We start from the raw sequence: 26,158 nt of genomic DNA on the forward strand, positions 1-26,158 counted from the left end.
ATGTTTTTGTTAAACCCCTTGAATTAAAACTGTAAGTCTACACTTCAATCATATCTTGATTGTATAATTTCAAATCCGTTGTAGCAGTGCAAAGAACAAAAATTATGAAAATTGTATCACTGCCCAGATATTTATAGACCTACCTGTAAATATAGACTTTATCTCAGAAATAATCAAATAAGTACAAGTAAAGAAAAACAGGGAAAAAGGGCAAAAAAGAATTTCCCTAAAAAGTAATTCCAAAGCAAACAAGTCTTAATACACAATCCAAAGGCAGAAATCAAATAAACATAGCAAAAAAATCCAGCAACCAGAAAATAAATTAAAGACAGGCAATGCTTATGAAACTCCTACAAAAACTCAATGACCCACTGCTTGGTTCCTCACTCTGGCCAGAATACAAAGGCTGACTGAGGACCCATTGGCAGTGATGACTGCACCTACTGGGGCTCCAAAAACAATGTACACTGAATGAACAAACAACCAAAGAGAGAATGTAAAGTAATGAGCTAACATGAAAATTATTCAAAAACAACAATACAAAGGAATATAACTGCCTGCCAGAGAATAAAAAGCTAACCTAAAAGCAAATAAATGCAAGAAACAAAATCTACATATGGTACCTTAAATTGTTGATAGAGGATCAAAACCAAAAAATAAAGTACTAGTTATTTAGTCATTAAAAATATGCATATTTTTATATAAATATAAAATATTTTCTGTTGATTCTCATACAGAAAGAGAAGATCACATTTGAAAAGAACCTCTCTCCTTCAACAGCTCCAGTCGTACTGCATTCTACAGCATTAAACAGCGCTTACACAAAGACAAACTCAGATATGGCCTCTTGTTTCCAGCTAAATTAAAAGTGATTGTTGATGGCAAATTCCACATCTTTTGTTCTCCTGAAGAAACAGAAAAAGAGCTAAAAAGACTGATCCTGACATTCATCAGGGTGATCCAGATCTAATTATGCAATTTTCATTACGCTATAACTTATTACGTTTATTACTGCGAGCCTGTATCCAACTCAAGTGAATTAATTCAATGTAAGTCCATTTTAGTTTAGATCTGGACCACCCTATACATCCTGTTTCCTTTATGGATACTCTTTTTCAGTTACTATATTGAAATTTATTTTATTAAATATATGTATATTCTTTTAACCTCTTTGTTCCTTAAATATTTCTGGGGGTGGTCCTCCAGCTACACCATTAGGTAGCCCTTCATCCTGAGGCTCCATATATAGAGGATAGGGTATAGAACAAATATATTTATATATATCTTATCACACTTGGGTCACAAAAAACACAGGAGATTGTAGAGACAGGTACTTTATTCAAACACTTCATACAAACATATGTCTCTTTTCTAAGTAAAATAAGCTCCGTGTGTAGACAAAGGGGACAGTTCCATCTCTCAATTAAAAAAATACACAAACATCTTCCTCTTCATAAGGGTGTGTGTCGGAAGCAGGACCCCCAAAAGGAGCAGAGAATGTCTGGGGGAGGAGAGAGAGACAAATCAATGATCAAAAAGGACAGATGCTCTACAGGCTTTTAAATATACGAAGTGCTGCGCGAGAAGCATATCACGTGACACTGAAGCAGCCCAGCATCTAATGGAGCAAAAAGGAGGTAAACTGTATTTGTTCCCATTGTATTAGAGTATAAGAGGGGGTTTTAATTCCCTCCTGATATATTCAAAAGAGATCAACCCCTTCCCCAAGATTCTTCTGGAATTACAATGAACAACACAAAACTTAAATAAAGACGTGTTTCTCACAAATCCACACTTTTTGTCTCCTCAATCTTATTTTCCTCCTACCCTTCAGACATTCTGCATTTAAGTAATATGATATTCTTCTCTATTATCATGTACTCCTAAAATTTACTCTCTCTCCCAATGAGTCAGCTCCGGGCAGTGTACTAAACACTTGACTGATACTTGATGAATTTGCACCCTGTGCTTTGTGGCATAGACTACAGTTTCCCTTCGACCCTGTTCTAGATAAGTGAGTCAGGAGATGGATGAATGGCTGGATGGATTAATACTTGACACTAATGCTGCATTTTCTTTCTTCATTCTATTTTTTAGGTGGAAGAACTTGAAAGTTTACTTCAAGATACCATGAGAGCATTGTTAAAGGAAAAAGAGTGAGTAATGGTATAAGCAAAAGCCACAAAAAAATCTCTTAAGTAGATCAATTATATAATAAGCTGCAAAGCCATTCCCAGACCTGTAGTCTACAATGACCCAAAGAGCAATTGAAGATCTAAGTACACCTCTGAGTATCTTTCAGGTTACAGGGCATGGGTCACACGCCTTCACAAAAAGGGCTTCATCTGGCAGCTTTTCAGCTTTTGATGACAGTAAGCTGACTCACCGCAGAGAAATGGCTGAACGCCAAAAATGTAAAGTATTCTGTGAGCTGATTACATAAAAAGATAAAGATCACTCTTTGGGCCATTTTCTGTTTTAATTTCTACCACCTCTTTTCTCAATGCATTCTCTCAGACTTTTATTTAGTGGTCCTTTTTCATTTTTGTAATTTTATTGTAGTATTACACACTGCATTAGGAATATTGGGATTGACATGCTGTCATAATCCACATCTCCTTGAAGCTAAATGATTAATTTCTCCATAACTTTGTTATGCTCTCTTATTACATTTGATCAAGAATGTTAGCTTTTGTGTTTATGTTACAGCCAAATCTGAATCTGGTGATTGTCTATGTGTAGTACACACATTCTTTCTCTCTCTGTGTGGGTTTGTCTTTGAGTACTACAGTTTTTCTCTAAAGAGATGCACAGATTAGGATAACCAGTAAGACGAAAAGGCTGCATGAATGGGACATGTGATTTGCACCCCATCCCTGACCGGCTCAAACATTGTACTCAGGGCACTTGATCCACACAGCCCTAAACTGGACAGTACATTAAAAATGACTGGGTACATTCTGAAGGCATGCATAAAATTTATTTCTAACTCTTTCTAATTTACACTCTTACTTTTTAGAAACTGCTATATCCAATTCAGAGTTGCAGTGTCCAAAAGTCTCTGTAGTGTTATTTATCTAGATACAGTGGATTCAGAAAGAATTCAGACCCTTTCACCTTCTGCACACTTTATTGCATTGTAGATTTAATTTTAAGTGCATACAGTTGCCATTTTGTCCATCAGTTTACACTTACTAACACAAGGACAAAGTGAAATTATGTTTTCAGAAAGGCCTGCAAATTAATTAAAGCTCCAAAACTGAAATCTCTTATTCATGTAGGTATTCAGACCCTTTGGCACTTCAAGGTGCATCCTCTTTGCTTTAATTCTCTTTGAAATGTGTCAATAACTAATTGGTATCTGCCTATGGTAAATTAAATTGATTGGACATTGTTCAGAAAGGCACACACCTGTGTATATAAGGTCCTATAACTCACACTGCATGTCAGGGCAACAGTCAAGCCATTAAGTCCAAGGAACGCTCTCTAGACACCCATGAACAAACTGTGATGAGGCATAAGTGAAGGCAAGGGGATAAAATAATTTCTAAAGCTTTGAGTGTTCCCAGGAGCACAGTGGCTTCAATAACTGTGAAGCTGAAATTGTTGGTAACCAGGTAAAAAGCGTATTGATCAAGGAGGTGACTAAAAACCCAATGGTCACTTTAACAGAGCTTCAGAAGTCCTTTGCTGAGATGGGAGAACCTGTCAATTAGGCATTTACAGGTATGGTAGAATTTTCTCAAGTGGCATTGAAAGGGTTCTGAGAGCATTAGGACAAAGATCCTTGGGTCTGATGAAATTAGAATGAACGCTTTAGGCAAAACTCCAAGCACCCTATGGTAAAGCATAGTGGTGGCAAGATCATGCTATGGGGGTGCTTCTCAGTAGCAGCGATAGGGAGACTGGTCAGAACTGAGGAAAGGATGAATGCAGCCAAATACAGAGAGAGGTCCATGAAGAAAGCCTGTTCCAAAATATGCACAAACTCAAAGTAAAAGAAATTCAGCATTATAATGATCTAAGCAGACAGTCAAGGAAATGCTGGAGTGGCGCAGTCAATGCCCAGACTCAAACCCCATTGATCATCTGTGGAAAGACCTGAAAATGCCAGCATACAGACACTTCCCATCCAGTCTAAGGCAGCTTGAGAGGATCTGCCAGGAAGAATGAAATAAACTTTCTAATTCAAGGTATAGAGACATACCCATGAAGACCTAAAGTTGGAATTACTGTCAAAGGGGCTTCAACAAAATACTAAATTAAAAGTCTAAATACTGTTCCCTCGCTATATCGCGCTTCGACTTTTGCGGCTTCACTCTATCGTGGATTTTATATGTAAGCATATCTAAATATATAACGCAGATTTTTCGCTGCTTCGTTGGTTTCTGCGGACAATTTACTTCTGGTACATGCTTCCTCAGTTGGTTTTCCCAGTTGATTTCATACAAGGGATGTTATTGGCGGATGGCTGAGAAGCTACCCAATCCGAGCACGCAGTTAAGTTCCTGTGTGCTGAGTGGCTCAGCGACGGAGTGCTGAATTTGATTCCGCTGCGTTAACCAGGAAGTCTCGTCTTGCTCATTCAGCATCAACGTGTTTCGCTGGGTATAGAGTTAACTGTTGTGTTTATCTTTGTGCATAGTCAAGCCCTTCGTTATGCCTCCAAAACGATCTGCTCCTGCTACTGCTTCAGGAGCAGTGCCCAGGCGCCAAAGGAAGATGCTAATGATTGCCGAAAAGGTAAAAGTTTTGTATATGTTGAAGTAAGGGAACAGCTACACCACCGCAGGACGCCATTACGGCATCAATGAGTCCACAATTCTTTTTATTTAAAAAGGAGGAAAACAATATAAGATCTACGGCCACAGTGTCCTTAAACCAGGGCGCAAAACGAGTTGTAAGTGGATGTAATAAGGTGGTAGTCCGGATGGTATCTGCTTTAGGGATTTGGATTGAAGACTGCCGAAAGACAAACAATGGCGGTGCTACACAGTCGCCTGAAGAGGCTCCTTTAGAAGAGCTGTAACGCTCTCCTTTGTTGTGCAATAAAATTAATCGTTATTGGACAAGTCGTCGTGTCATTATTGGTGAGTACCCAGAACTAATCTTCTATGTACTTAGTACATGTACGTATGTTTATTGTAACCGTACATACATTTTATACAATTTTTCTTGCCGGTATTGCAGGTATTTATTGCCGGTGGCCTGTCTTTCTTAATGGCTGTAACATATGTGATATCGGAGACGCTCTACAGTATCTTTAAAATAACATTTTGGTTTTATGTACAGCATTTACATGTTATAGATTTTTCACTTATTTTTATATTACCTAATCAATTACAATATGTTTAAAACGTATTAAATAAAACTCCTCAATGATATATGATACGTATGTTTGTGAGTAGTATATAAACAGTGTGTTTACATACATAATTTCAATGAATCTTACCTAATAACTAAGAGAATATAAAGGGTTTATGCCAGGGCTACTCAAATATAAATTTGAAAGGTCCACTTACTAAATTTCCATTCAGTCTGAGGTCCGTAAAAGTGACGGTCAAATTCCAAATAGAGAACTCCAAAAAAAGGCAATCCCCAAACTTTAGAACTATACACAAAAAAATGACATGGTAGGCCTTTTAGTGTGAAAGGTGACACCTTCTTTGTGCCACCAGTTGTTTGAACTTGGGCATAAAAGGTGTGAGGGCAAGGCGGAGGCACTGATGTAAATGTTCATTGGTGTTTTTCACCATGTTCATAGTGGAAAAGGCAGATTCACAGCAGTACGTTGAGGGAAACATTGTAAGAATTTGAAGGGCCATCTTCTGCAGGAGAGGAACACCTGCCGCAGTAACCATCTTTGTCCAGAAGGTGACAAGGTCACAGTGAGATTCCTGCAGTGCTAGGTTTTCTTGTAGCTCAATTAACTCTGTTTGCAGAGAAGCAGCACTGGCCCATTGGAAGACTTTTGTGGCTTCATTTGAGAATTCTGCAATATTTTTGACAAGAAATGGATTTTCGATGCACAGCAAGACTTGTTTTCCCAAAGTGAAATCTTCAAAGCGAGTTTGGAAATTTTTAATCAGCTTGTCCAGGAATTCAGCATAATTGTGATGGTGATGTTTTCCTGCAGTCTGATCTAAAAGTCTTGGGAAGTGAAGCAGGTCCTGCTGTAAGTCACATTTGAACACCTCCAGCTTCCTCTGGAAAGCACGGACAGCTAACATGAGGTCACACACTGTGCTGTTTTTGCCTTGGAGCTTCATATTAAGGTCATTAAGATGGGAAGTAATGTCCGTTAGAAAAGCAACAATTTCCATTTTCTCGTCATTCTTCATGAAATCCGCAAACAGTTTGACTTTTGCACTCTTCTGATCCAACAGAAATGTCTCCAGCTCTTTCCGCAGTGCCCAAAAACGCTCCAGTACCTTGCCTTTACTAAGCCACCGGACATTGTTATGAAGGAGCAAATCATCAAATGTTGCATTCACCTCTATTAGAAATAAGCGCAATAAACGATGCTGCAAAGCAGAGGATGCTCTCAGATAATTGACTAGTTTCATGACTGTTGTCATGACTTCTGAGTACCTTTCTCCAAGGCTGGCACACAAAACCATCTGGTGAATTATGCAGTGGTATGCCATGAGGTCAGGGTGGTGAGTTCTCAAGCATGACACTAATCCCCTCTCTTTCCCAATCATACATGGTGCACCATCAGTAGCAATGGAAAAAACATGCTTCAGGTCTATCGCTCTGTCTCTAAGCATCTGTGTCACTGCTTCATAGATATCATCCCCCTTTGTGTGTCCATGGAGGTTTGTGAGACCCAAAACATCTTCATGAAATTCTCCCTTTTCTTCATCAAAAAATCTGACAAAGACCATGAGTTGTGCATTGTCCGTGATGTCTGTGGATTCATCCACAGCCAATGAAATGAATTTGGCTTTTTTTATAGCAGAACTAAGTTGTTCAAGCAAATCATCAGCGAGTATTTCAGTTCGTCTTGCAGCAGTGGAATCAGAACAGGGTATTTGGTTTATTTTTTGGATTATTTCATCCTTTTGAGTCCCTTCAAACAGAGCAGTCACCACTTCACTCATACACTCTTTGACTACTTCAGCATCAGAGAAGGGTTTCTTGTTTTTTCCCAGGACCCATGCTACTCTTAGTGAGGCTTCTGTTGCCCGCTCCTGTTGTGTGGCTGATCTAATTATTACACTGCTTGTAGCTTCATATGATGATTTCAGCTGGTTTATTTTTTATTAAGGATAAGATTGAGCAACACCTGGCAAGGACAGGAGTTATTCTGAACAGTCAGCATGGGTTCAGAAGAGGGAGGTCATGTTTTACTAACATGCTGGAATTCTATGAGGAGGCAACAAAAGGATACGATCAAAGTGGAGCATATGATATTATTTATCTAGACTTTCAGAAAGCATTTGATAAGGTGCCACATGAGAGGTTGGGCATCAAATTAAAAAAGTGGGAGTTCAGGGTGATGTTTTTAGGTGGGTGCAGAATTGGCTCAGACACAGGAAGCAGAGGGTGATGGTGCGAGGAACCTCATCAGAATTGGCTGCTGTTAAGAGTGGTGTTCCACAGGGGTCAGTGCTAGGGCTATTTTTAATATATATAAATGATTTAGATAGGAATATAAGTAACAAGCTGGTTAAGTTTGCAGATTATACCAAGATTAGCAGATAATTTGGAATCCGTTATATCATTACAGAAGGACTTAGCATACAGGCTTGGGCAGATTTGTGGCAGATGAAATTTAAAGTCAGTAAATGTAAAGTATTACACATAGGAAGTAAAAATTTTAGGTTTGAATACACAATGGTCAGTCGGAAAATCGAGAGTACACCTTATGAGAAGGATTTAAGAGTCGTAGTGGACTCTAAGCTATCGACTTCCCGACAGTGTTCAGAAGCCATTAAGAAGGCTAACAGAATGTCAGGTTATATAGCGCCTTGATCTGTGAAGTACAAGTCCAAGGAGGTTCTGCTCAACCTTTATAATGCACTGGTGAGGCCTCATCTTGAGTACTGTGTGCAGTTTTGGTCTCCAGGCTACAAAAAGGACATAGCAGCACTTGAAAAGGTCCAGAGAAGAGCGACTAGGCCAATTCCAGGGCTACAGGGGTTGAATTATGAGGAAAGATTAAATGAGTTGAGCCTTTACAGTTTAATCAAAAGAAGATTAAGAGGCGACATGATTGAAGTGTTTAAAATTATGAAGGGAATCAGTACAGGGGATCAAGACTATTATTTTAGAATGAGTTCATCAAGGACACGGGGACACAGTTGGAAACTTGTTAAGGGTAAATTTTGCACAAACATTAGGAGGTTTTTCTTTACATAAAGAACGATAGACACTTGGAATAAGCTACCAAGTAGTGTAGTAGACAGTAAGAAGTTAGGGACTTTCAATACTCAACTTGATGTTTTTTTGGAAGAATTAAGTGGAGAGGGCTGGCAAACTTTGTTGGGCTGAATAGCCTGTTCTCATCTAGAGCGTTCTAATGTTCTAATAAGGGCTTTACATAGAGACCTCATACCAGGCAGCCTGACCACCAGGCTTCAGCTTACACAGCAGGCCTAAAATGGGGAGCAGCTTTTAAAGTTCAAACATATGCTAAATGTCCCAAATACAACACAAACACCCCTCAAGGTAGAGGAACCATAAAAAACTCATCTGACTTTGAGGAATAAGACCATAGCAGAATCTTTAACAAATAAGGATAGTTATTTTAAAGACAAGAAAGAAGCACAAAATGGCCAAAGGCAAACAATGAGGAAAATATGAGCAAACAAGTCCTAATACATATTCCACAAAGAATTCACAAAACAGATGTAAAATCCGGAAACTGTAAGATTCAATACTTACAATGAAATGCACTGTTGTAAATACAAAATGGAAGACACTGTCATCCAGGAAGTAACCTTTGAAAAGGATTTAGGGGTTGTGACAGATAGGGGGCACTATCACTCCCTTGAACCCTTGTCCAATACGCCAGACACCAGAAAAAAGTCCAAAAAGTTGACTTTTTATTAATCAACAGTGCACCAAGCACCCTACTCTTTACTATACTCATTAATAAGCACAATAATCACAATAAACAATTCCTCCACACCTCCCAGACACGTTGCCTCCCTTCCACTAAGCTCAGCTCGACGTCTGGGAGCTGCCACAGTCCTTTTATAGCCCGTGACCCGGAAGTGCTTCTGAACCCTCAGTCCATGTGACTTCTTAGCACTTCCGGGTCAGATCAAAACTCTTCTTTTTCTTCACCCCGGAAGCATGTCATTCCCCTTGTCCATGTGACTCGGATGTACTTCCGGGGTGTAGGGCAAATAATATTCTTTGCTCCTTCCTGCATCCCCATCTAGTGGCCCCTGTGGTATCCAGCAGGGCTGTGGATGAAAACTCCATTGTCCAGGATTCCCTGCTGGTCTTCGGGGCACCTCCATGCTGCAGGGAGGGCTCCATCTGGCGGCTTGGGGGTATTGGCCGGGATGACAAGCCAGCCATAGTCCGCAGGGTATACAGTACATTGATTCAACATTTTCATCAACTAAGCAATGCACAGAACCAATTAAAAAGATAAATAAAATGTTAGATTATATCATAAAATCTGTTGAATTTAAGTCAAGGGACGCTATCCCCAAAACTATATAATGTACTCATAAGACCATATTTGGAGTATTGTGTGCACTTCTGGTTGCCATGGTACAAGAAAGACATAGCACCACTCGAAGCTGTGCAGAGGAGAGCAACCAAGTGCATCCCAGGACTTGAGGACAAGTCTTACTGTGACAGACTCTGAGAATTACATCTGTTCAGTCTCAAGAAGAGGAGACTGCTTGAGTGCCTTGTCCAAGTCTTCAAAATCCTCAAAGGCACTGATTAAGTAGATCTAGCAGAATTCTTTTAATCACATACTTAAGGACACCCGTGAAAATTAAGGAGAAGTGCATTTAAAACTGAAGGCAGGAAGCACTTATTTACACAAAGAGATGTGAGACTCTAGAACAAACCATCGAGCCATTTAGTTGAAGCAGAAATCTTCACAACTTTTAAAAAAAACCGAATGAGATATTGGAACAGCTTAGGTTTTCGCCAAAGAAACAGGCTTGATGGACTGAATGGTCTCCTTTCTTTTGTCAAATTTGTTATGCTTTTATGAGAGCACAGCCAGAGGAAGTAAATTTTAAAGTCTTGGAGCTACCATATTGAAACTCCAATCAGCATCAGTCTGTAATCAATTCCCTGGAATAGTTGGTAGACCCTGACTAGAGGACCTAAGAGATCGACACGGAGAGTGAGGCTGGAGATGTTCCACGACATATTCAGGAGCTTGGCCATGAATGAAGTGATACTGTATATAAGAGCAGGAATTTAAAAATTCATTGTACAATTAATCAGACGCCAATGTATTGCCATTAAAACAGGAGTAATATGGGACCTTCGACTGGTTCTTGTTAAAAGCCTTCCGGAAGCATTTTGAACTTATTGAAGATGGCCCAACAATGACACCTAAACTCAATAATTTGGAGGGGATCCACAAACCTTTGCCCATATAATGTTGTAGTAGTAATAAATAACATAATAGTGTGCAACTTCAGGTAGGCAAAAGAAACTAAACCAGAAAAGGCAATTTAGAAAGGAAGGACAATCTTTCTGTATCATTTTAGAGATGTGCTGTATAGTCCAGATAGCAGTGTAGAATGGAAGGGAACAGTGTGTTATGGGAAGCAGGAGAACAATGCAGGAGTGAAACCCCTGTATGTGTTTATTACACTGGTAATTTACACTATTATTATTATTATTATTATTATTATTACAATGACAATTATGGGCGGCACGGTGGGTAGTGCTGCTGCCTTACAGTTAGGAGACGCGAGTTCATTTCCCAGATCCTCCCTGCGTGGAGTTTGCATGTTCTCCCCGTGTCTCTGTGGGTTTCCTCCGGGTGCTCCGCTTTCCTCTCACAGTCCAAAGACATGCAGGTTAGGTGCATTGACGATTATAAATTGGCCCTAGTGTGTGCTTGGTGTGTAGGTGTATGTGTGTATGCGCGCCCTGCGGTGGGCTGGTGCCCTGCCTGGGGATTTGTTTCCTGCCTTGCACCCTGTGTTGGCTGGGATTGGCTCCAGCAGACCCCCGTGACCCTGTAGTTAGGGTTTAGCGGGTTGGATAATGGATGGATGGATGACAATTCTGAATTGGTTAAGAGGATATGAAAGTGGATGGAAGCATTATTATAGTACATGCACCCCACAGAGAGGCCCTATCTACAAACTTCCATCTGTCCATTATCCAACCTGCTATATCCTAACTACAGGGTCAAGGGGGTCTGCTGGAGCCAATCCCAGCCAACATAGGGCACAAGGCAGGAAACAAACCCCAGGCAGGGCGCCAGCCCACCGCAGGACTACAAACATAAACTAGCAAATGATACGATATTAAATCAGACGTCTCCAAAGCTTTACCTTGCCAGATTGAAAGCCTGGGTCATCCATCACAAAAAATCCAGACAAATGCCATATTTTAACTTTATATGACTAATGTATATATTTTATCAAATGTGTAAACTGAGCTTTCTTTATTTTTTTTTTGCAGTGAGTTTATAGTTTTATATTGATATTTTACAGTCAGGCTTTTTTCCTTCTAGTTTAGCCTTGTGTGGGTGTCTGCATGCTATTGCTCTATAAAAGGTTAGTGCTTAGTCATAGCACTACATTGGTAATGAGACATTTGTATTCATTTCTAGATTTTTTTTTCATTCTGTAGACTTTTCTTTTACATAAATTATAAAACAAAACTCCTAAACTGTGCAATCTTTTGGCAATGTGCTAAGGTTATTTTTCTGGGAGTCGTACTTGTATTTGTGTCATAGCATCCCTTACTGCATGTTGCCTGGAATTCCTTCAGGCTTTTGGTAGAAAATACAGCAGATTGTTTCCTTTTTGTGATTCTGAACCCACAGGCAATGCAGTGCCCAGAGGAAGTACATATCCAGCCTTCAATCTGAAGTGAGAAAGTGGGCAGCGAGATTCCAAGGTCTTCAGAACACCCTTACAGTTCCCAGCAAAGAGGTAACATTTTGCTTAACTGATGCCATTTTTAAAACTAAATCTCTGAACAACATAAGATTTTCTTAAAGTGTTTTATTTAATTATCACGTTAATTAATTAAACAAAAGTGAAACCATTAATTAAACAAAACCAAAGTCAGAATTAGAATTCAAATAGAAAGTCTCTCGCAAGGTCTTTCCTTTATTTTCTAACATAGTTCAGAACTGTTTTATGTAAGAATTAGACTAGATTAGATTAAATTTAAAATGTAACACAAGAGCAAATACACAACACACACATATATACTGTATATATATATATATATATTTATATATAGACACTTATGCACGTCTGAGGTAAGCATTACCACCCCAATGAGGTGACTGAGGTGCTGACTCTCTTATCGTTTTTATCACCCATTGAAGGCAACCGACCCCACCCCTTTGGGTCCAGGAGCTATAAGCTTGTAGGAGTGGACCAGCTCTAGCTTGAGCAGTGACCAGACATAGGGGCTCTTTGGTGTGTTAAAAGTCAATAACCAGTTTCTTGGTTTTTCTGATTTTAAGGTGCAAACAATTCACTTTGCACCAAGAAACAAACTCCTTCACCTGACTCCTATTCTCCTGTCAATACACCCCATTAGTGCAGAATTATCTGAGAATTTCTGCATTTGTCATGACCTAGTGTTGTTATATTTATAGTCTGAGGCAGGGGTCGGCAACATTTCAGCGGTGTCGTGCCAAACCTATGTTACAATGTTATTCCGCATGCCGACATCATTCTACCATTGTTGTTACATATACTGTAGTATCAAAATTGGTCTGGTTATAATGGGCTTCAAAAGTATATATTTTTGAATCCCATTATAACCAGATCTTATATTATTGGTCATTCAGTATTTTAAAATACATAGGATCATATGTGAAAACAATGTTTTGTCAAATTTTAATTTTCAACACATTTATTAAAAATTGTATTAAAATTATATATCACAAGTTTTTTCAATACAAAATACATAGTTTGAATAAGAATAAATTATCAAAAATTCTATTATGATTAACCATTCTTTATTTTTAATCAGAGCTATTAATCAATTAGTGCAAAGCAATTGTATAACTACATTCAGTGGCTTTATTTTTGGTTCCAATTATTTGACTAAAATAACTAGTTTCTTAAAGCCAGTTTTCTCATCAGAGTTTTTAAACATGACTGATGTTTAGTTTGATAATGTCTTTGTACACTTGACATACGACACACAACACTTTCACAGCATAATGCACACACAGCACATTCCTTCTGTTGTACAAATCCATATTCATTCATTCAAGAGTCTAAAAAAGAAAAACATCAAGTTTTGGTCTTTTATGAGTCATTTTAGGGCAGTATATCTCTAAATATATCAAATCCAACATCTGTCTGTTTTTCTGTATGTCTGTCCGCTTTTCACAAGAGAACTACTTAATGGATTTTTCTGTAATTTGCTTGAACATATCGGATGATTTTGCAACTACAGTAATCCCTCCTCGATCGCGGGGGTTGTGTTCCAGAACACCCCACGATAGACGAAAATCTGCGAAGTAGAAACCATATGTTTGTATAGTTATTTTTATATATTTTAAGCCCTTATAAACTCTCCCACACTGTTAACATTAGTAGAGCCCTCTAGACATGAAATAACACCCTTTAGTCAAAAGTTTAAACTGTCCTCCATGACAAGACAGAGATGACAGTTCTTTCTCACAATTAAAAGAATGCAAATAGATCATCTTCTCTTCAGGAGCAGAGAATTTCAGAGGGAGAGAGAGAGAGCGCAAAGAAAAGCAAACAATCAAAAAATCAATACTTGTGCTTTCAAGTTTGCCGCTGCATTTTTTAGAGGAGCGTTAGTATCTTCTAAGCAAACAGCACTTCTGCTCACATCTCCTCCGTCAGGCGCAGAGAATGTCAGAGAGGGTGAGAGAGAGGCAGAGACAAGCAAACAAGCTCCGCGAGGGATGCATATCTTATAGCATTGAGGAGTTTTACTTAATATGTAATACATGCTCTGATTGGGTAGCTTCTAAGCCATCCGCCAATAGCGTCCCTTGTATGAAATCAACAGGGCAAACAAACTGAGGAAGCGTGTAGCATAAATTAAAAGACCCACTGTCTGCAAAAATCCGCGAACCAGCGAAAAATCTGTGATATATATTTAGATGTGCTTACATTTAAAATCCGCGATAGAGTGAAACCGCGAAAGTCAAAGCGCGATATAGCGAGGGATTACTGTACTCTCATCGTGCTAAGAATCATAATTTGCTTGCAGGAGTGATATATTCACGCTAATCCAAGACAGAGGCTGTGTGCTGAGGGGAGGAGGATGTGTAACATCAGTAGTAGAGAGCCGGGCAGGGCACTCCTCGCTGTCCTGTTTCACTACTACGCGGGCGAAGCTGCAGGGACAGCTAGTTACTTAATAATAACAGGAGGTTTGTTTTAACGTACCACAGCCTGCACTGAACAAATGGTTTCCATTTACATGTGAGTCGCATACACAAAAGAAGGTGAGGGCGCAAACATGTGTATTGTAATTAAAATACCTGTATAATTTTTACTATATTATACGCCGCATAATCAGGCCGGTTTTTTAATGATTTTTAAGCACAGGGAGAAAATTAAATTTGAAATTTGAAAAATCGGTAATGTAATAAATCAGCAAGAAAAGCAACATTGTAACAATACATGGAACGAACCAACACACAATCGTCCATGACTGAAAACTGGCGGACCGCCATCACTCATGTGCCCACCTCCAACTCGTCACTTGAGCCGTTGTCATCTTTGCACAGTCCAGTTGCACCTGTGACTCACGTAGACTTTCCGTGTTCCTGCAGGAGCACCTAAGAAGACGCATGTTTTTTGCGGATGCGAATTGCTGTATGTAGTGTGTAAAACAGTTTGCTATGGTGCACGCGGTCGTGCGTCGTAACCAAAAACTCGGTTTTTAAAGACTGCTTACTTCTTGGAGTTGGTGGGCGTGACTCCATCCTGCGTGCGCCACAGGTGTCTTACTTGTCGGCGGCTTAGTGAATCCACGCCCCTTCCGGCGTGTTTTCCATGGGTGTCTTGCCTTAGTAAATTATATATATAGATACTATAAATAGGTACTATATTTTAGAGTGCCGTTGAAAATTGTTCTGCATGCAACACTTGGCACGCGTGCCGTAGGTTCACGACCCCTGGTCTGAGGTATACATAGTTAAAAGAAAAGGAGAGGAGGACCGTTCCTCGTGGAGCTCCAGTGTTGCTCACATCTGTATCAGAGACATACAGTAGTCCTTGAGTCTCACAACCTGCGGTCTGCCTGACCATCATCCAGGACAACATATATTCGTCCACCTTCATATCTCTGAGTTTATCGCTTATCAAGAATGTCTGGATGGTATTGAAGGCACTGGAGAAATCAAAAAATATAATCCTCATAAAGCTGCCAGCTTTGTCACGGTGAGAATGAGCCTTGTGGAGCAGATAGATAATTGCATCCATCACTCCAGTCTTTGTGCAATAGACAAACTTCATTGGGTGGGTCCAGGTGGTTTTCTACAAAAGGACTCATATAGTCCAGGACCAACTTCTCAAAAGTTTTTATGATATCAGATGTAAGTGCCACTGGTTTGTGGTCATTAGGTGAAGAGGCACCTGTCATCTTTGGAACAGGAACAATGCAGGATGTTTTCCACAACAGTGACACTTTCTGAAGCCTTAGGGACAAACTAAACAGGTGACAGAGGACACCACAAAGTTGGTCAGCACAGGCCTTAAGAACTCGAAGACTGACGCAATCTGGTCTTGCAGCTTTTCCTGTGTGTAGCTTCTTAAGTTGTCTCCTTTCAGTTATTGACAGTCCACACTGATGGTCAGGGGTGGACTTGTCACTGGCAATTCCAGTTGATGTAGTAAGAGTTGTTGATGTAGTAGGGATGGCATGTAGAGACTGGTCAGAAGGTGGCAGTTGGAGGGAAAATATATTGTAAAATTTGTTGATGGCATTAGCTTTTTCCACATCCCCTTCTAGCACCTGAGTTCTAAGTTTCTGGAATCCCGTAATTGTACCCAGTCCATTCCAGACAGAATGAATCATCCCCTTGGCATTAATAAAGTATCTATCTATCTATCTATCTATCTATCTATCTATCTATCTATCTATCTATCTATCTATCTATCTATCTATCTATCTATCTATCTATCTATCTATCTATCGATCGATCGCTAGGATTATGCAATTCATCTCCTTGGACAGATAACGTAGATGAATGCAATGTCTGAATTACAAACTGTAATTTTAATTGTAATATGCTCCCTTTCACAACATTCCTCATTCCCATAGATGACCAGTCCCCCTCCTGTCTTTTTTTCCACACCATACTGGATCTCTGTCTTCTCAAATAAGATGAAATCTTTCCAGCCTTAAAACAGTGTCAAGTATATCAGGTTTAAGCCAGCTCTCAGTAAACCACGAACTGCAACTGTTTTTATATGCTCTATGACCCATTATAAGCACAGACAGTTCATTCATGCTATTTTACAGCAATTTAACATTCCCCATTACAACAGATTGCAGACCAATTTCTAAAACCTTTTCTTCTTACTTTTAGTATAGCACCCTGTCCGTCTATGGACAAACATCTCCTGCGTTAAAGTGCAACTGAGCTGCTTAGGCGCTTGCGTTTGTAGGGCAAGCAGCTGATTATAGGAGTATTTAATACATCCCACTTTCATTTTTTCAGTATCTCTTACTGTTTCAAGTGTTGCAGACGTAAGGCAGCCTTCAGGATGTCTTTGCAACTCCATCCAAATTCGCAGGCCATTTGAAATGCAATCATGATAAGCCAGTGAATGAGTTTGCATGCACTGCATCAGTAAACTCAAGATCTATCTATCTATCTATCTATCTATCTATCTATCTATCTATCTATCTATCTATCTATCTATCTATCTATCTATCTATCTATTATATAGTGTCTTTCACATCTATCTATCTATCTACAGTATCTGTCTAATCATTGCCATTTGGATAGAGCAGATTCAGCTTGTTGTGTCCATGAGCGGAACTTGGTGATAGAGGTTTGTTTCCTTGTTTAAAGTTGCAGAGATTCAGAATGATTCATCATTAAGATATTAATAACAAAGTAAATCATTTCTTTTGCTGAGTCAGCCAAGATCATTTAACATATCCCACTGGGGGCTAACATGGACGCATTTAGAAATTTAGACATTTCAATGTCTGCATCACACATTTAATTTTAATTTTTCTGTGCTTATTTTTTCACTATTTTTCATTTTTGTAAATCTCCAGTCTTCCTCCTGCTTCTTTCACTCAGTCTGACAAAACTCAACCAGCATTAAAATAGCATCTGTAATAAGAGGTGTAAGTTCTCCAGAGCACTAAAATGTCACAGTACCTGCACTTTCCATACTTCACCATCAGATGTAACAATTCATACAACTTATATCAAAGAAATCGAACATTTCTCAATATACAGAAAAATTATAATAATTATGAACTCTTATCAAATATGGCCAACATAATATCTTAGAAAATGAAAAATAACTAAATTAAATGGTTATGAAATGACATTGTCTAAATAATGTTAAGAATAATAATTACCTTATTAAACCTGACACTTTTTAAATGTTTTCATTGGACATCTGTGTTGGATAGTTTGTCTTAGTTCATTTTTTTCCATTTTTCCTTGGCCCTTTTGTGAAAAGTTTCATTTCATTTGGGTGTTTTTCACCCCCCAGGGATTTTGGTGATGACATTAGATTTTCACTTTAGAGCTTAGTTTTGTTATTGTGAAATATTTTGGAACATTTCTGCATCCATTTTTGAGCGCCCATTATTGGGGACGTGTCCTCTGAGGATGTAAAGTATCGATAACAACACAATGGGATAAAAGTTCCCAGCGAGGTTGTGTCCATCTCCGAATTTATAGATTTGAAACAATAAGTCTTTGCTATTTCCTTTGTTTAATGATTTCTGGCTGAATACTGAATTCTTGTCTCTGATTCTTGTGTTTTGGCTTTGGTTGCTGTATTCTTGATCTCCTTCATTTTACCCTTTCTTGCACTTTGACATCTTTTCTCCAGTTTACCTTAGAAAATCCCTCATGTCTTCCAGTAGAGCATGACAGTCGCACACTGATAATGCCATCATAAATTAATTTGTCATTGCTATTCCTAAGAATCTGCTGTTGTTGGACGGACACAAATGCAGAGTATCATGTTGGTCTCCACATTAGAAGATTTTGTTTAGAATGTAAGGCTAACCTCACAAAATAAATTATTCTTAAGCATTTAAATGATACATTCATTTCAGAAATCATTGTTGGGAATGCTTTAGTAACCTTGTTTTGCTCCATATAATTTTAACAATTGAAAATTGTGATTTAGATTCATGCCTTCAATTGTAAGTCTCACCATGATATTGTATAACCCCAGGTAGTCTCTGTAAACACATGTCAAGCTGCATTTACTGCACAGGTCAAAGCACCACAACACAAACAGAGGGCTCTGTCATATTGTGCACATCATTGTGTTAATAAAAATTACTTAGGAACACTTTGAAATGATTTTCAGATTTTCTTTTTTGCCTGGTGCCCCCTGTTTCAATGGTACAAATGCCCTCATACTGTATATAATATATAATGACCCGACACACCCTAATGTTTTGTTTTGCAAGACATTCTCCTTTTTTCCCCTCCTCTAGACCTGAAAATCTCAATGTTTAGGCCATTTTTGGACCATATTCATTTTTTTTGTTCAGCTTTTCTTGACTCTATGGTACGATAAGACCTCCACATGATATAGAGTGTGACTCATGTTGATGTCTAATTCTCCCCAAATTGTGGCCTTCTAGACACAAAAAAGACCCATTTTTAGGCCATGTTTTGAGCATATTTTGTGCAGGAAATTACACCCTTCCAATAAAAAGTAAACCAATACGTGTCTTCGGCAAAAATGACCAGAACAACTTGAAGTTGTGCATGCTGCATGAACTGACCCCAATGGTTCACCCCCTAATGAGATAAGAGGGGTCAAAGTTACTCCTTCATACAAAACTTTGAAAAAATTGGAGATTAATAATATAGGCATGTGGAATGTCGTTTTAGGCTATGTCGAAGTTACTGGTCATAAATATGAATAACATTTTTGATATTCGATTCTTTACCAGTGATCCTAGCCCTCTAAGAGTGACTCCAAGAAGGTTAAAAATATCAGCTTTCAAACATAAGCATGTAGGGTATTGTTTTAGTCTATTGAAAGGTCAGTGATTGAAAATAGCATGGTCCTGCTAGGAGTCCAGCCCCCTATAGACCCCTGTCAGAGAGTAAAAAATGACAAATATCCATTACAATCGAGAATGTTTAGACTTTAAAAATATAAACTCAATAACACATTTTAATATTTCAATTATTTGACACATCTATACTTATTTATCATGTACTTTTACCTTATGAAGTAAATCATTGCATTTCTTATGAACACCTGGAAGTAGGGTGATTCCGACTTATATTATTTTGTATTAGCTATTCTAGAGCAAAATTAAAGTAATTTTCTTGGTATAAAGTAACTTATTTGTTAATATACACCTTAAATTGCATTAACGTTTCATTTCAGGAACTCATATGTAACAAGAAATGTATTGAAATTGAAATTGACCCCACCCAGTTCCCATTATATACAACCCAGAATCTATGCATACATGTTTACAGAACTGTTAAGTCCATTGATGTGTCAGTGAAAATGTTTCCAATTTTACTTCTGTCAGTTTGTGCAAACTTTTAAAAAATATAAATAGTTTAATTTACTTTAATGGAACATCAAAAATTTTTAGCTTTAGTGTAGCTGTAGGGAGCATTTTAATTGTGGGTGAAAAAGGACTGAGTTGCTAGATGAAGAAGGAGAAAATGCTGCAAGAAGCAACGCATAGAGCACATTTTCTTTAAAGGCTTCAGTCGCAAGTTCAGTAGCAAGTGCAACGCAAGACTGAAGACAGAGGGAGGGAGGGAGCCTGGCATGTGGGCGCTCTGCCACTGACTGAGTAGCTCACAAGATGAGTAATACAACATTTTCATAACTAGACTTTTTACCACTGATCTTTTGGAATCATTTATTTATGTAAAACTTATATTACATAACCCGAGGTGAGTCTGCATTCATTGGTAACAAAGTACAACAAAGATATTACTTCCTGGACACTTTTGGCTTTATCTTATGGATTTTGGCCTGCTGGTCACAAAAATCACATTTATTTATTTATTACTATGTTACTTAATTTTATTTCAAGAAAGTAACATAGTATACAATCAAGTAAATAAAACTTTTAGAACTTATATAATAAATAACTTCAAAACCTACCAAAACAAAATGGGAATTCATCCAAGAGAAAGAGAGGAGAACCAAGAGCATAGAAAAATAAATAAATTGATTAAAATTAAAAGGAAGGTGAAAAACATTTTCCCCCCTAAATTCATTCTTATTCTAAATATTTATATAATTAAGTCTTGCCATGTTTTAAAAAAGTGTTGAACAGATCCTAAGTGAGAATTTGATTTTTCTTGTTTCAATTAATACAGAAAATCAGTTACTCACTGAATTATAAACAGTGGGTTGAAATTCTTCCAGTTAAGCAAGATAAGTCTACTTGCTAGTAGTGTGTGTGGTATCGGCAACTACAATCAATATGTCCTTAAGCCCACCTGGCAATCCACCAAACACAGCTGTTAATGGGTTAGGGGTTATTGTGACACCAATGCTGTCTGATAAGCATTCAAAGATTTTTGTCCAAAATGATATTAATTTGTTTAACTCCCAAAACATGTGGCTCAGTGATGCTTGAATTAGATTGCAATGCTCGCAGGTTGAATCTTGCCCTGGATACATTCTGGACAATTTTAAATGTGATCAATGAAAGATTTTAAGTTGAATTATTGAGTGTTTTGCGCATATGAAGTTAGAGTGTATTCTATGCATGGCTGCCTTCCACTCATTTTCTAAAATGTTAAGTGAAAGATCCTTTTCCTACCATACCCTAGAATGAAGGGTAGATTACTTTGAGATGTTTTTATACATAGTAGAGATGCTGTCTGGGTCTTCAAGACTGATCAGTATTGCCACAGGAACAGAAATGGGTGGGAGATGTGCAAAAGTGGGTAGGTTTCTTTTAAAAAAAATCTAAATTGTGTTGCTGGGAAGTTACATTTGAAGCATAATTGTTCATAAGATGCAAAAGTATTATCTATATTTAGTTCTCTAAGTGTTTTAGTCCTGAACATTTTCCAAAGATTAAATACTGTGTAGGTTTGAGGGGGTTGAAAAATGTGATTATCGTGTAGAGGAGCAACAGATAAAAGTTTCTCTGCCTTGAAGTGCATCCTGCATTGGTTCCATATACTGAGTGGTTGGTGGACAACTGGACTATTGGCATATTGATGAAAATTAGTATTTACTGGAGCACAAAACAAGATATAAAAAGAAGTACAGCAAGATTTTATTTCAATTGATGACCAGGCTGGTGTAGATTCATACATTTGTGCTGACTTCCAGGTCTTTATACTGCGTATATTTGCCAGCCAGTAATTCAAGTGAAATTTAGGTAGTGCCGTGTCACTTTCTGCTTTGTAGATTCACCTACTGAATACATGGACGTCTCGAATTCCAGTTTTTAACTGAGTCTAGTATCGTAAAGAACAATTTGTTGATATACGTATATAAGGATGTTCTGAAATAGAAATAGAAACTTAGGAAGAATGTTCATCTTGACAGTATTGATTCTCTCTGCTTATGTAAAATGGAGGGTAGACCATCTGTCCACAACTTGTTTCATTTTCTACTATGCTGTTACCAAAATTGTGTTGAAAAAAGAACTTTATATTTACTCGTGATATTTACCCCTAGATATTTAAATGTTTTGATAAAATTAACAAATAGATTTCTAATCTAGTATGGAGTGCTAGATAGTTCACACTTTTATTTAAATTCATTTTCAGTCCAGATATCTTTTGAAATAATGCTGATGCATTAAGGACTAATGATAAAGATATTTGGGACTCTGACATGTAAAGTACCATATCATCTGTGTATAGTGATATCTTCAGTTCAGGCCCCCTGCCCCGATAATCCCCATTATCTTAGATGTATTGCAAAAATGAATGGTCAGTGAATCAATAGATGGCACCTTTTTCATATCATGTTCTAGTTTGAAGTAAATTGAGTTCATGTTGTTAATACAAACTGTGGCTTCTGGATTGGCATAAAGTAATTATATCCAAACAGATATATTAAAAATCACCTTTAATTTTTCTATTACATACTATTTAATTGCAATCTCCTGTTTCTATGATTTCCTTTCATATTATAAATTATATAATGATCAGCCATAACATTCAAACCACTGATGGGTAAAGAGAATAACATTGATTAACTCATTAAAGTGGCATCTATTAAGGGGTGGGCTATTTTAGTCAGTAAATGAACAGTCAGCTCTTGAAGGTGATGTGTGGGAAGCAGGAAAAATAGGCAAGCATATAGATATGATTGACTTTGACAGGGCCAAACGGTGATGGCTAGACTGGGTCAGAGCATTTCCCAAAATGAAGGTCTTGTGGGGTGTTCCTTGTATGCGGTGGTCTGTACCTACCAAAAGTGGTCCAAGGAAGAGCAACAGGGTCATGGGCACCCAAGATTCATTGATGCGTGTAGGAAACGAAGGCTAGCCTGTCTTATCCAGTGCCACAGAAGAGCTACTATAGCACAAATTGCTGAAAAACATAATGCTGATCATGAGAGAATGGCGTCAGAACACACAGCACATTGCAGCTTGCTGTTTATGGGGCTCTGTGGCCACAGACTGATCAGAGTGCCCACGCTGACCCCTGTCCAACACCAAAAGCACTATGGAGCAATGGAAGAAAGTTACTAGGTCTGATATATCAAGCTTTCTTTTAGATCATGTGGACCGCCGGGTGCATGCGCGTCATTTACCTGGGGAAGAGATAGCAACACGATGCACTATGGGAAGAAGAAAAGCCGATGGGAGAAATGTGATGCTCTGGGCAATGCTTAGAAAGTTTTTGTCCTGGCATTCATGTGGATGTTACTTGGACATGTGCCAAATACAGTACCTAAAGATTGTTGCTTACTCTTCTTCACTTCATGGCAACAATATTCCCTGATGGCACTGACCTCTTTCAGTAAGATAATGCACCCTGCCACACTTGAAAAATTTCCCAGGAATAGTTTGAGGAACATGAGAGAGAGCTCAAGGTGTCGATATCGCCTCCAAAGTCCAATCCATAGGGGTCCCACCTTGCAACTTTCAGGACTTGAAGGATCTGCTGTTAACATTTTGGTGCCAGATACTACAGGGCAGAGGTCTTGTAAAGTCAATGCCTCGATGGGTCAGACCAAGGGGGGCCTATACAGTGTTAGTTAGGTGGTTTTAATGTTATGACTGATCAGTGTATAATACAACTGGAACATCTGTGGTGATCTAAAAGTAGACATTCTGCTACTAGGAATGCCACTTGAATATCCAAGTATCCCATACTAAGAAGTCTCATTACATTAAGAAGAACAGCCTGATTTGTAAGCATTTGATTTCAGAGCAGAGAAGTGTGTAGCATAAACCACTTGTCCACCCAAAAAGCGGAGGTTTTTGCTTCCTCTTCATGTAAAACCTCCACTGATGAAAGATTTCGTGAAAGCAATGAAAGGTAAAAGATTTTGATATTTGAGACTGATTTTTCCTTGAATAACTGATACCAAAATAAAAGAAGGCATTTTTATTGGTCCACAAATTAGTCATTGACCAGCGCCCAGAGGAAACTGTGTTGCTGTTAACAATTTTCTTGTGAAGCACCGAGCACCAACAACCAATTGGTTGACAACATCCTTCCATCATACAAAACCATGAAATGCAACATGTTTCTAAAAATGTATTTTCCATATTCATACTTGGACTTTTTCCCTGTTAATTTTGGTTCATATAGTGGTGAACATGAGGAAAGTTGTCACCAGAACTTTGCAACAATGGAAAGCAGTGTCAGGGCAAGTGGAACCCATCAGTGCTACTGCTGGGTGATAAAACGAGAACCATCAGATGCCGAGTACAAACAAAAATCATCAGTAAAACTGTTTAGTTCCACTGAACTAATGCAATATGTTATCATTAAGTGATTAAACACATTAAATTCAAGAAAAGTTCATTTTATGTTCCACTAAATTCCCACATGACATAATCAGAAATTATATTTATGTCCAGCTTGACATTGTCTATCATAATAACCAGCCATTTTTCAGAAAGTAAAACTTTGTCTGACTTTTCTACCCAGTATAATTAAAATAATATTAATTGCTCCAAGAGCATGATAAAAATGAAACAATGAGTTTAGTTAAAGTTTTCCTATTTTTAAAGGATTCTCAGTTCACACACAGTTAAACTGTTATAAAAAGCTCAGTGAGACCCGGTCATTGGCGTATGTGCAGAGACCTTACAAATGACAGAGATGCTCCAGCAATTATCATCAGCGTTTTGAGCAAAAGGCTTTTCTAGTGAGTTTGGTGACCAAAGAAGACCTTGAGGACTTATAAGGAACACGTGTGAAGTCTTTTGAGCAAGCACACAAAAAGATGAACACGCATATATATATTTCTATGACAAATATTTTCTGAGATGTTTCAGATATGGAAGATGAACGTGTCAAGGTACAGAAGTCCTGCTCACCCATCACAGCACCAGATAGCGATGATATGCTGCATGCTGATTAGTCCCTACTCTGCACACATACCAGCAAGGACACTATAAACCTACAAACAAGAGTAATCATTAGAAAGGGAACATCTAAGAGAGTCCAAAATTCATTTCCACTCACATCAGGAGAATGCTGTTATTAAATTTTCTAGAAATGTGAAGGAAATTGAAAATGAATAAACACAGAACAGGATTTAACCTCAACCTTTAAGGTCGTTTACACAATAATTTAGATATAAAGGGCAAAAACTGACACCCTCCAATGGATGAGCAGAACAATATAAAAGGCAAGGAAGCCACACAAATGTTTTGACACAAAATGATATCTCTCTATAATGGCGCATTAAATGAAAAGTCTGCTGAAATTCATGAAGACTCATCAACTGAGCTGGATGTGTGTGTGTAAATTTTCAGATATTCGACATCTTTGTCTTTGTTCTCTTTTATTTGTAGATGACCGAGTCAGGACTAGAAAAAGGGGAAACCGAATTTCAAGAAGAAGGCAATGCTGTTTCCACTGCATCACCATTATGGAACAAATGATGATCAAGTGAAGCTTGAGAGTCTCCATTAGCTTTCAATATAAATCTTGAGGACAACATCCATTCCTTCATTTCCCACATTTTGTCATTGACAAGTGGCAGTAATTAAATGTTATAAATTATTGCTTCATGTGCTTTATTAAATATTTTACATGTCCCCATTTTATTTTGCTTGGGCAATGCCATTTTGCTTGTTTTGGTATGAACACAGGCCATATTACTTAGGCCATGGCACATGTTGCTAGTCACTCAGGTGTAGTTTTTGATGCCATCATGTTGTGGTCATAAAAGATGAATCCAACTCTTTAGATCAGTGTTTCCCAACCTTTGTGGTGTCTCAGCCCATTTTTTGACATGCCAGTGCTTTCATGTGCTCCCCCTCCATGAATTTAGTGCTGTCAAAGCAGAGTGGGGAGGTACCACATTATCATCAGAGAGCTACATGAATCAAATGTGACTCTCAGTGCTTTTCCTCCTTGATGAACCTAAAATGATCATCAGAATGGGGGTTAGGGGGCTAGCCCAGGACTAGCCATGATCCCCCTGCTGGCACTGTGAATTGAGCGCGATCACAGGATCAGTGATGGTGGAGTGGGGTTTCATGCGGGGTTGGCTGTGGCCCACCTACAATGCTGCCGAGGCCCACAGGTTGGGAAATACTGCTTTAGATTGACACTAAACAATAAATTCTACTGAGTCAGGGTAAGAATTTGTATATAAGATCTTTAACAATTTGAAGTCTA

General features: G+C 38.3%; 1 protein-coding gene across 1 annotated transcript in view; it reads left to right on the forward strand.

Annotated features, from left to right (window-relative positions):
• The window catches only part of LOC120523645 (coiled-coil domain-containing protein 102A-like), a 40,086-nt gene extending 14,547 nt beyond the window's left edge, over window positions 1-25,539 (forward strand). The window contains exons 3-5 of the mRNA XM_039745159.1: window positions 2,098-2,156; window positions 11,993-12,101; window positions 25,327-25,539. Of these exons, the coding sequence (XP_039601093.1) occupies window positions 2,098-2,156; window positions 11,993-12,101; window positions 25,327-25,416 (258 nt within the window). The 3' untranslated portion in view covers window positions 25,417-25,539. The remainder of the gene's footprint in view (window positions 1-2,097; window positions 2,157-11,992; window positions 12,102-25,326) is intronic.
• The last annotated feature ends 619 nt before the right edge of the window (window positions 25,540-26,158 follow it).

The sequence above is a fragment of the Polypterus senegalus genome, chromosome 1, assembly GCF_016835505.1.
Source record: "Polypterus senegalus isolate Bchr_013 chromosome 1, ASM1683550v1, whole genome shotgun sequence".
NCBI classification, from domain to species: Eukaryota; Metazoa; Chordata; class Cladistia; order Polypteriformes; family Polypteridae; genus Polypterus; species Polypterus senegalus.